The 12,632-nt window shown below is 34.5% G+C and overlaps 1 protein-coding gene and 1 long non-coding RNA gene across 7 annotated transcripts in view; both read left to right on the forward strand.

Moving 5' to 3' along the window:
• The window catches only part of TTC33 (tetratricopeptide repeat domain 33), a 31,221-nt gene extending 25,627 nt beyond the window's left edge, over window positions 1-5,594 (forward strand). For all 6 annotated transcript variants that reach the window (XM_032337527.1, XM_032337528.1, XM_032337530.1 and 3 more), the window contains exons 3-5: window positions 831-912; window positions 2,009-2,140; window positions 5,167-5,594. In XM_032337527.1, the coding sequence (XP_032193418.1) occupies window positions 831-912; window positions 2,009-2,140; window positions 5,167-5,520 (568 nt within the window). In that variant the 3' untranslated portion in view covers window positions 5,521-5,594. The remainder of the gene's footprint in view (window positions 1-830; window positions 913-2,008; window positions 2,141-5,166) is intronic.
• A 1,459-nt stretch (window positions 5,595-7,053) lies between these two features.
• LOC116586952 lies at window positions 7,054-9,807 on the forward strand. The gene is made up of 2 exons (XR_004284223.1): window positions 7,054-7,299; window positions 8,538-9,807. It is a non-coding gene; the product is annotated as an uncharacterized LOC116586952 (long non-coding RNA).
• The last annotated feature ends 2,825 nt before the right edge of the window (window positions 9,808-12,632 follow it).

Raw genomic sequence — 12,632 nt, forward strand, 5'->3', positions numbered from 1 at the left:
ACCCTGGGATCATGACCTGAGCTGAAGGCAGAGGCTTAACCCACTGAGCCACCCAGGTGCCCCTCATTTGACCCATTTTTATAAGCTTACCTTGTATTAATAGTGATGAAAAGATATAGTTCCTGAGCTCATGGAATTTACAGACAAGAAAACTTAAAACTGAAGAATCTTTTTTAAAGATTTATTTATTTATTAGAGAGAGAGAGAGAGAGAGCTCAAGAGACAGGGGGGAGAGCAATACAGAGGGGGGAGAGAGAGAGAATTCTCAAGCAGACTCCCCACTGAGCACAGAGCCCAAGGCAGGGCTCAATCCCACAACCCTGAAATCATGACCTGAACCAAAACCAAGAGTCGGATGCTCAACTAGCTGAGCCATCCAGGTGCCCCAAAAGAGTCTTTACACAGTTACCAGGCAACTTCTTAAAGTGTTCTGTGTCAGCTAGATTGTTTCAGGATTGCCCAGGATTGCAACTGGATTATAAATTCCTCAGAAAAGTCCTTTGTAATCCTTGCGACATGTATGACAGCATTTGCAGACACATTTTGTTTGATGAAAAAAGGGAAATATTGATGACGATTTCTCAGCCGGGAAAGTAAAATTGGAGAGAGATTTCTAAGATCTCTTGCATTTATATTTGTCTTTTTCTCTGTTGCTGTCCTTTCCCTTTATCTCTTAATTTTTCTTGCTTTTATAATGTTATTATTATTGTCAGTTCTTGAATAGAGCTATTTCTTGATATACAAGTATTCCTTAGTACCCGATTTGAATATTTAGTAAGGTACTCTCAAGGCCTTATTAATAATATGGTATTAATGTAACTTAACCACAGATATCGAGAGGCAATTCAAAAATGGGATGAAGCACTGCAGTTAACCCCAGATGATGCCACCCTGTATGAGATGAAATCACAGGTAAGGATCACGGAGAATTTCAGTTTCCTTATGAAATCTCACTGTGTTGTGTTCATATGTGTTTGGTGCACAGTAATGAACCAAGACGGCATTTCTTTCCATTTTCTTTCTCAAATATGTCTTTTTCAAATTTTTTAACATTTCCTTTCCAAAATGTATTACCGTATTATTATTGGTAGGCCCTGGGTGATAAAATATTATCACTGTATTATTTATGGCTCTGCCTTTTGCATGACATTAGAAGTTCATTAATTTTCATAGTGAAGTTAACTTATTTCAACCTTGGTAAGATATGAACAGCTGCCTATCTTTTAGGAAGTCAGTGGTGATTTCTTTTCTTCTTCCGTTTGTTTTTTAGTGATGATTTCTTAAATGAAATGTGTTTGCTTGCCTTGGAAATTAATTGTAGTGAACTGAGCAATAGCTTTGTTTCTTCAGAATGAGGATAGTTGGACTCTGAATGATGATATTTCTCTAAAAATGGCCTAGTCCTTAGCAAAAGGTCAGAATAGACTCAATTTATTAATAGTTTAGAAATAACATTTGAATTTTAAAAATACATTTCTATTATTTTGTGGGAAAGTCTATAAAGAAAATCTCTGAGCGCTTGGATTAAGTTATCCAAAAGACTTTAAAATCTCTAATGGAGTATCAGACATATTTTTGGGAGGGAATAGTTGCAATTCAGCCTTGATCTACACACTTTACAGATACCTCTCAGATGATGATCTCAAACATAAGGCACACTGTAAATAGAAAACCACACTGTAAATAGAATAATCAAGAGTGGAATTAAGAGTTCAAATATCTCTGAACCATGGCTAGATCATGATCACCTTACTTTAACTGATGGGCGGGAGTGTTCAATGACTGAGCAGGGGATAGTTTATATTTTCATAGTTATTTTAGAAATAGGAAGAGAAGTCTTTCCTGACCCTGCATGGCAGAGGTATGGGTCAAAACCACTGAGATGCTATATTTACCAGACTAAAAATATTTTTTTTCAAATGAAAAAGTTTATATATGGTCATTCATTAGTAGTTTGCTAGTTTATGAGTATTACTGACAAGTTTTGTTTCTTTTTTTTTGGCTACAGGTCCTAATGTCTCTTCATGAAATGTTCCCAGCAGTACATGCAGCTGAAATGGCTGTCCAGAGAAATCCACATTCATGGGAGTCTTGGCAAACTTTGGGACGTGCTCAGCTTGGATTAGGAGAGATAGTCCTGGTAAGGAAGTTAGATTATTATAATGATGAAATTTTATTCTGATGTGTTTTTGATTAGCTGAGCCAAAAAGTAAATAGCCATTTATCACATCTGTGCAAAAAATAAATAGCAGATTACCTCGTAAAGGTAGTAAGCACAGATACAGATCATAGTTTTTATTGAATGTCTTTTTCCATTGTAAACATCAATTATATTAGAGTCAGAATATTTTTTCCAGGGGGCACCCCGCTGGTTCAGGTGGTTAAGTTTCCGACTCTTGGTTCGGCTCAGATCATGATTTCATAGGCCATGAGATTGAGCTCCCTGTCAGGCTCCGTGCACAGTGGGGAGTCTGCTTAAGAGGCTCTCCCTCTGTCCTTCCCTCTTTCTCTCTCTCTCTCTAAAATAAATAAAATCTTTAAAAAAAAAAGAAATTTTTTTCAGGTGTTAGGTAGCACAGGCTGAAGAAATGAGAGTTGACTGTGACCATTACATCTTGTTTTTGTTTACATGTTTTGGCATGGCTGGCCCCTAACACCCGAAAGAGTGTTTGCCAATCTAATACAGTAGTGCCAAATTTTCTGTTTGTCATTAATTAAGATTTTGCATGGCTTTATTTGCCTTTCACAGTTAGAAAAAAAAATCAAAAATTAAAAATAGCTTCTTTGAAGGCTAATGAAATGACTGGTAAACCCTGAACCTAACTTTACTAACATTGGCTTTAGTAAGTTATGGATAACTTAGATTTTTCCGATAAATATCATTTCTGTTTACCAAAACAAAGGTGTTGGTCAAATTCTCAGAAATAATAAGTAAGGAATTTTGATGAGAGAATAATTGGTGTCAAGTAACTTAAACATGATTAATCTGAAATGAGGTTCACAGTGATGGAAACCAGTTTAACCAAAGTCCCTATTTTTTTTGTTGTTGTTGTTGTTACCTGAAGACTTAACTCATACTAGAGTTGGAAAAAAGAAATTCATGGTATTTTGTTTTCTAATGGGTTAACAGGAAAACAAACAAAGCCTATCACATAATACTTGCCCCCCATTTCTGCTTTATTTAAAAGCTTACAAAGCATTAACTTTTGCTTGTTAAGTGTCTATGGTAATGGAAAAAAGTCTCTAGGATTTAAAGTTTAGCGAAGATTGTCCTGTAAAGAAAGAAAATACTGTAGGAGACATAGTAGAGGTACTTCCAGTCAATCAGGAAACGTAAATTGTTTAAGATTTTAAGTTTTTTTTTTTGCATAAGGGTGCCAGTTGTTCAGTTTTTTTGTTTGTTTGTTTTGTTTTGTTTTTCCTGCTGATACGGTTCTGTCCATTAAAATTATGAAATTCTTGCAGGGATTAAAAGTGTAATTTTTTTCCTCATTTAATATAATTTTTAGGGCTGTACTTGGGAAAATCTAAGTTTGTAATTTTATGTAGACTTAAGCTATTTTGAAAGACTGGAATGGTAAGAAAAAAAAGACTTAACATGTCGTTAAGGAAGGGTTGCTATGAAAAATATATTGAAAGCGAGCTAAAAATTGTTAACATCTAACCATTCTTCCTGTATTTGCATGTATTTGGACAAAAACACAAGATAATACAAAGATAAACAGACCACGTGGTAGATTAAGAGTCAGTAGGTGGGGAGAGCTCCAGCAGTAATTATTTAGGATTTTATGTACACTTGGGTGTTGGAAGGGATGAATCATTAAATTCTACACCTGAAACTTACATTATATGTTAACTAACTGGAATGTAAATAAAAACTTGAAACTTAGAGTGAGTTGGGTGTTGGAAAACAGTTATAGGCTTAGTTCTTCATTTTCTAATTGCTTGAGGTGTAAAATTAGCTCTTTAATTGAGATCTTTCTTCTATAAATGTCCCTCTTAGTTCTGCTTTTGCTGCATCCATAAGGTTTAGTATGTTGTGTATTCATTCTCGTTCGTCTCCAGATGTTTTCTCATTTCCCTTATGACTTACTACTCTTTAACTCATTGGTTGTTGAAGACTGGGTGGTTTAGTTTCTGCTTATTTGTGAATTTCCTGGTTTTTCTTCTGCTACTGATCTCTGGTTTTATTCCATTGTCATTAGAAAAAACACTTGGTATGATTTCAGTCGCCTTATATTTGTTAAATTTTGTTCTGTGACCTGACATGTGACCTCTCCTGGAAAATGTTATGTTTGTACTTGAGAATAGCGTGCACTCTGATGCTGTTGGGGGGAAGGTTTTGTCTATATTAGGTCCCTTTGATCTATTGTGTCGTTCAGATCCTCTCTTCCCCTAGTGATCTGCCATCTGGGTGTTGGGTCCATTACCGATGTTGGGTATTGCAGTCTCCTGCTGTCTGTTGCTGTCAGTTTCTCCCTTCAGTTTTGTCCGTGTTTACTTTATACTTACAGGTGTTCTGGCTTTGGGAGGAATATTATATATAAATATGTAAATATATAACCATTATGTTTATAATGTTTATATACCATTATGTTTATAACCATTATGTTTATAATGGTTATATCTTCCTGGTGAATTGACCCTTCTGTCATTCTATAATGTCCTTCTTTGTCTCTTGTGATGGTCAATACATGTTAGCATTATTTGAATCTAAGCTTTGGGTGTCAAAGGTAGGCATTCCCAGTGCCTTTCTGATGATGGGTTAGCCAAGAAATCCCTAGATTCTTACAGCTGCCAGCCTACAGGCGTGGAACAGTGCATTTGCCTTGTCTTGAACTAGAAAGCATTCCCTGTACTTTAATGGACTGGAGTTCTCCACAGCAGTTTGTCAGGCACTTTCTTTCACACTTCTTTAACTTTTTTCTTTTTTTCATCATAATCATCATCTAGTGTTTAGGGCACAGCCCTAATTTCTATCCTTACACTCTAATATGTTTTAAAAAAATGTCAAACATACACACACACACACATATACACAGTGTGTTTAATATATAAAATACATAGAGATAGATATTATGGATTATATATATTAAGTCAACTCATTTTTTTAAACAATGCAAACAAAAAAAAACTTTGATTTTTTTTTTTTTTAATCTCCCTTAGGCAATTCGAAGTTTTCAGGTCGCCCTTCACATCTATCCAATGAACCCTGAAATATGGAAAGAAGACCTTTCTTGGGCAAGAACGCTCCAGGAGCAGCAGAAGGTTGCACAGAAGATTAAAAAGTGTGATGCATCAGCGGAAGTAACCCATTTCTCACCAAAGTCAATTCCTGACTATGACTTTGAAAGTGATGAGATTGTTGCCGTTTGTGCAGCGATTGCTGAGAAACAGAAGACGGTTCCAGCAAATAAAACAATGGTTATTGTGTCGGCTTCTGGGACTGTGGAGACAGTCACTGAGAAGGAAGACGGGGCTACACCACCAGATGGCTCTGTTTTTATCAAAGCCCGATGAAGTAGCGGGAATCCTTTGAATCTTTTTGATTGCCACTTAAAATTTTAGGTGTAGGGACATTAGCTGCGGAGGAACAGAGCAAAACTCCTGTGGGTAAAGTGAGTTTTGCAGATGAGGCATATAAAAACCAAATGGTAGAATTACGGTATAGTGTTTGGACTACGCTTTGATAAGTTATGATTTAAAATTTCTTAAGATTAGAATTCTGAGTACAGTGGCTTTTGATTCATAAACTTAATTTAATCCCAGAATATAAATGAGTGCATTTTAAGACACAACTTGAAAAGTGAATTCTTTAATAGTGAATCACTTGATGGCCAGTGTCATAAAAATGCTGACTTGTTGACTTTTGTTTAATGATAAAGGAAGTCAGAGATTTCTTTTCCTCCTTTTAGAAATATAGTGCTCTTGCTATTCACTCTTCTGTTTTTCTGGTTGCATTACAGTAACAGCTTTGTCTGTCACAAAGCTCGAATATTTTTGACATTCAGTTTGATTCAAAGTTGTCATTTGGTTATATGTGGAATCTTTGAAAGTTTGTCTGAAAATGCATGCAAATATCTACATTCTAAACATTTTCCGAAGTTTCTCTTACTTCTGATTTGAGCTTTTATTTTGACTTTAAGATTATTATGACAATAGTAGTTGCCTCCTTCAGTATTAGATATGTAAAATACTGATACATGTCAGAATGATGGTTTTATTTTTTTAGTTGTTGAAGTGGATAGTGTTCCTTTCCACAGGTGGGTCTTATTTCAGATGTGCATTCTTAAAAAAATGAATGGTTTTTATAGATGTGTCGTAACAAATTGTCCCACTGCGTTGTCCCAGTCAAAAGCAGTATTTTCTTCTTCTTTTTAAAAGCTTAAAGATTCGGAAAATAATTTATCTTTTGCTTATAACTTTCCAGCTGATGGTTTGGAAGTCCTTTTCTAGATAACTTTTTTGGAACTACTCAATTAAATTACAATTATAATTTTAAATAACAGACTATATCTTTCTAAAAATAAAAAAGTAAGGCTGTTAATGAGTGCCAGTGAATGAATAATTTAGGCACAACATACATAGAAACTGAAACATGACTGTGGTACAATACGTGAGTAGAGAAGGCTGTATTTAAAGAAATATTTCATTGAAAGACCACAGTCATATTCACAAATCAAAACCGTCATTGTTAATGTGAATTATTATTTTTACACTACATATATTGTAGTGCAATTATATAGACTACTGGGTACTGTTGCTTCTGACACTCAGGAAGGTATTATTGCTATAAAATTAATTTTATCCTTGTTAGAAATGAAAGTAAGCTATTTTGTTTTAAAGAATCTTACCTTACCCTGTTGCAGCATGTGTGTAATGGTCATTTTTCTGAGGTGATTTTTTTTTTCCTTTTTAAATTTTTATTTAAATTCTAATTAGTTGACATACAGTGTGATACTGGTTTCAGGAGTAGAATTCAGTGATTCATCACTTCCATACAACACCCAGTGCTCATCATAACAAGTGCCCTCCTTAATGCCCATCACCCATCTAGCACATCTCCCACCCTCTGAGATGATTTAAAAAGTTTTTCCTTTAGTGGAATGCTTACCTCTTTTTTTTTCAGAGTATTGTATTTTTTCCCCAAAGTTACATTGCAAAGTCAGCTCTGGTTAGAGAGGTTAGTTTTAGAGTAATCCAAAGAACAAATACTAATCACATTTTATTTCATTTAATAAAAGATATTCTCCCAGGGTAGATACTTGGGCATCTACAGAAGTGAGCATTCACCCTTTGGTATGTTGTTTTGAGTATTGGGCTTTTGTTTATCATGTAATTTGTAAATAAATAGTTTTTTCCTTCATTTTAAAGATTTGCCTCTTTATGTTGTTAGCTTTTGAAAAATTAGGTTGATTTGTTTAATTTCTTTGTTATGTGGGAATAAAATACATAAAACACCTTGGATGGAGTCTTGCATAGGATGTCCACAGTAAATGTTAGCAGTTTCTGTGAAGAACTTGACTTAGTTTAAAGATATTTAACCTGTTTCTTCTGAGTTTAAGAAAGTAGGAGAATTTTTGTAATCTTTATCTGAAAGTGAAGAGTCACTACTTTTGATATTTTAGAACAGATGGTTATCAGTTGGGGTTATTCTTGTCATAACGTCAGCCCTAAAAGAGGCAAGACCCAGGATGGAGGGCATGTCGCTACAATTCTGTTAAAGAACCTAGTGCTTTTCCTGTATTCATATCAGTGGGACAGATTTGTCTTTTTCTTACTCAGATATAAGACATAAATTGGAAGACATAAAATGGAGGGAAAAGGAATAATGAATTATGAAGAATGAAGGCAGCTCATTTACTCATGCCCCAGAAGATGCTCACCTAACACTCTTCTGTGCATGAAGACGTGAATGCACATATCATTTTATAAGATGTGAATACTTAGAGCTTGTTAACTGCAATAGCAAATACTTCTAAATCTGAAAAAAAAATAGTTGATGTTTATAATAATGATACAATTAAAGATGTTTAATATATTCTCTGAAATAACATTATATACTATATTGAATATAATTTGTATTATTCTTATTTGAAAATTGTATGGGGTAGACACTCGTTAGTCCGAACACCACACATCCAGATCATGCCTGATAATTTGAGAATCCGTATATTATTCTCTAGACAACAGGTTTTTAGATTATAACGTATTTATCTTAAATATGCTAACAAATGCTACACAAACATTGAAAAGCATGCAAGTCGTGAACCCAGAATCACTGCAGTTGGGGCCTTTTATAGGTACACACTTTCATAGTAGTAGTCTTAGTGTAAAGAGGTTTTAACTTGATGTTATATGATAAAACTGTAGTGAAGATTTAAGTAAAGTTTTGTCTGAGAAAGTTAGAGTTCCTATGGTTATAACTGACCACTATAGCCTCTTGAATTTGAAAATTATGCTTTATGTAATGATGTCAAAAGTTTGTTTTACTGCCTTTCCGAGCAGTAAGAAAATTCTTTTTTTTTTTTTTCCAGACTTTGTGAGTCAGTAGCCTTTCTAAATTGACTCTGGACCAGCCATCCTGGAGCTTTGATTTCATGACATACATGTATCTACATGAGTTGTGAGTTGACACAGGAACCATAGTTCCATAACTATCTTTGAATTAATTAGTATACTCAATGGATTTTTTTCTGAGAGACTTATATTAAGCCAATGGTATGAAATTGATGACATTTTAAGGTTGAGAAAGTAAGGTTTTCTTTTTTTTTTTTTTTAATCAATAATAAAGTACAGAAATTTGTGAGTGATTGACTCATTACCAAAGTAAATTAAAATGAAATATGTCACTTTAGTCACTTGCAATTAAATATGCTTTCTGGAAGGGGTAGCCCTGTGGCTGGTATGCCATGAATTGTGCCTTAATGCATTGTTATATGTGAACTTGGTGTGTGTGCCACGGTGGAAGACAGGTTGAAAAATGTTGATCTACATCTTGTTGAGATGGCAGAGGGTAGAGGTGGCCTCCTCTGGAGGTGCTTCCTTACACATCCATTAAGCAAGGACTCCTGATCTCTCCCTTCTCAGATCACCCCAACTCCCTGCAAAAGGGAGTTCAGGATAAAGAACTGGACATGCAAACCTTTCTCCCCTTTCTGGGGATTTGTAATGCTTGCAGAGAGCCTGTGTTTTATTCTCTTGACAGACATGGCATAAGCTTTGCAGTGAAAGGCTCTGTGACTCTGCAGGGGGAGCCCTGGAGTTGTGCAGGACCGCCCATTCCTTGGTGAGCAGGTCTGTCTTATTCTGGGTTAGATATTAGGTGGCTATTATTGGTGCAAACCTAAATCTGATACACTGAATCTCCATTGCCTGGCTTGGCCTCTCAAGTGGCTCAGAAGCCAGGAGGGGGACGGGGAATATTATTTCATGATTCCCTCAAACCTCAACAAAAATTTGTGAAAATTGTATTTCAAAGTAAGCGTAAGATAAACACCAAATTGGGATTTTTTTTTTTCTAATTTTACCCATTTTTCAAGTCATGGAAGTTCTGTTGGACATGGATAATGTCAATCACAAGACAATATGTAAACATTTGTTCAGGATGTCCAAAGACCTATCCCCTGGGAATTGTGAAAGACCACAGTATTGACTCTAGATTTACTTAGAAGGAGAAAATGTTAAACAAATCATATTTTCTGCCCACCCTGTTAACTTTCTTAGAGTATAGTTTATGTATAGTAAATGTACCCTATATTGTAAGTTTACAGTTTGAGGAGTTTTAACAAATGTGAACAACCACACAATCACCATTACCATCAAGATGTAGAATATTTCCATCACCCAAAAGTTCTCTAATGCCCATTTGCGGTGAATTCTCCTCCACCCCAACAACCAGCACTGTTCAACCACTGATTCCTTTCTGTGACTATAAATTATATTTGACCCTTCTAGCATTTCAAATCATACAGTATTTACTCTATGTCTGACGCTTTTGCTCGGCATAATACTTTTGAAATCCAGTTATGTTGAGATTCATCTGTGCTATTATGTGTATCAGCAATGGGTTTTGTTTTTATTGCTGAGTATTATTCTGCTATATGGTTAAACCACAGTTTATAGCTATTCATGTATGTTGATGCGCATCTAGGTTGTTGATGAACATCTAAGTTTTGATCTCTTACGAATAAAGCTTCTCTGTACATATGTCGCAGTTTTGTGTGTGGCAGTGTGTTTTCATTTCTCTTGGTGAAATACCTGGAGGTAGGATGGTTGAGCCTTATGGTAAGTGCAGGTCTAACTTTCGAGGAAACCGAAACTTTTCCAAAGTATTTGTGCCATTTTGCATTCTGACAAACAGTGTATTTAAAAGATTTCAGTTGCTCCATATTCTTGTCAATGCTTGATGTTGTCATTGTTTTTCATTTTAACCACTTGGGTGGATGTGTAGTAGTTCTCACTGTGGTTTTAATATGCATTTCCCTGATGATGTTAAACATTTTTTCATATGCTTATGTGACATTTGTCTATATTTGGGGAAGTGCCTGTTCAAATCTTTGGCCGATTTTTTATTTGGGTTATCTAATTATTGAGCTGTAAGATTTTTTTCTATATTTTGGATAAAAACTCTTTACAAGATAATTGTATTGTGAATATTTTGTTCCCATCTATGGTATGCCTTTTTTTTTTTTTTTTAAGAGTTTATTTATTTATTTGATAGAGAGACAACTAGAGAGGGAACACAAGCAGGGGGATGGGGAGAGGGGGAAACAGGCTTCCCACTGAGCAGGTAGCCCAACTCAGGGTTCCATCCCAGGACCCTGGGATCATGACCTGAGCCAAAAGCAGACGCTTAACCGACTTAAGCCACCCAGGTGCCCCACCTTTTTGTTTCCTTAATGATAACTTCAGAAGAGCAGAATTTTTGATGAAGTCCAATTTATATTTATTTATATTTATATTATATATAAAGTCCAATTTATATATTAAATATTTAAATGTGTGTGTGTGTGTGTGTATATATATATGTGTATATATATATATATATATGGTTGTGTCTTTTGTGTGCTGAGAAATCTGTGCTTACTCCAAGATCAGAAAGATTTTCTGTGTTTTCTCTAGAAGTTTTACAGTTTTAGCTTTTATAATTAGTTCTGTGATCCATTTGAAGTTAATTTTTATGTCTTGTATAAGGTAAAGGTCAAGGCTCATTTAAAAAATTATTTATTTATAATCTCTACACCTAATATGGGGCTCAAGCTCATGACTCCAAGATCAAGAGTTGTGTGCTTTACTGACTGATTCAGTCTGGTGCCCTGAAGTTAATTTTTTTTTTTTTTTAATGTCCAATTATTCAAGTACTGTTTATTGAAAAAACTTTCTTGTGGTATACCTTGAAATCTTGAAAATCAGTTTACTGTGTCTTTGCAGGCTTGAGTTGTGTATTCTGCTACACTGATCTATATGTTTATTCTTACGCCAATTTCACACTGTCTTAGTTACTGTGGCTTAAAAATTGTAGTCTTAAAAATCAGTGTGGTTTTTCTAATTTTATCCCCCCACCAATTGTGGAGCTAATCTAGTCTTTGCTCTTTCTTTTTTTAAAAAAAATTTATTTTGTTTGTTTCTTTGCCCTTTTAGAATTTTTAGAATTTTAGAATCAACTTGTCTCTATCTACAAGTCTGCTGGGATTTTGATTTCTACAAATCAGTTTGGGAAAAATTAACAACTATATCATATATTTGAATTCATGATCTTGGTATAACTGTCATTGTTCTAGGTATTTCATTTCTCTTAGTTATGCTTCTTGGTTTTTTGTGAATAGGTCTTGCCCATATGTTTGTTGTTTATCCTTAAATATTCCATATTTTTTATGCTTTTATAGGGAATGTTTTTCAAATTTTATTTTCTAATTTGATACTATTACATAGAAATACCATAATTTTTTTTGTGTATTGAGCTTGTAACCTACCACCTTGATACTTCATTTATTAGTTGAATTAGCTTTTTGTAGATTCCTTACCATATTCTATCTATAATAACAAGGCTTTGTGCATAAAGACAGTTTTTCTTCCTTTTCATACTGCATGCCTTTTATTTCCATCTCTCGCCTTATTGCACAGGCTAGAACCTCCAGGACAATGTTAAATAGAAGCGGTGAGAATGGACGTTCTTGCCTCATTATAATCTTTTGGTCTTTCATCATTAAGTATGATGACACCTGTAGTTTTTTTATCCATGTCCTTTATTAAATTGAGGAATCCCCTGGGCAATTACATTTTGTTAAATGTAAAGAAAAATGTATTTTCTGCATCTCTCAAAAGATCTTATAATTTTTCTTTTATCCTGTTAATATGATGAATTACATTTATTTTTCAAATGCCAAATCAGCTGCATTCTTAGATAAACCCTAAAGATCCTTTTAGATCTTTTTAAATTAATTTCATAATATTTTATTAAGGATCTTTATGTCTATGTTCATGAAGAATATCAGTCTGTAATTCTCTTGTAGTTGTCGAATCAGGATAATGCTGAGTTCATTTGTAAAAATATTGAGTATTTCTACCTACTCTTTTCTCAAAGAGTTTCTGTAGATTTGGTGTTTCTTTCAATAGTGCTTAATAGAGGT

This window comes from Mustela erminea, chromosome 3 (genome assembly GCF_009829155.1).
Source record: "Mustela erminea isolate mMusErm1 chromosome 3, mMusErm1.Pri, whole genome shotgun sequence".
In the NCBI taxonomy this organism is placed as follows: domain Eukaryota; kingdom Metazoa; phylum Chordata; class Mammalia; order Carnivora; family Mustelidae; genus Mustela; species Mustela erminea.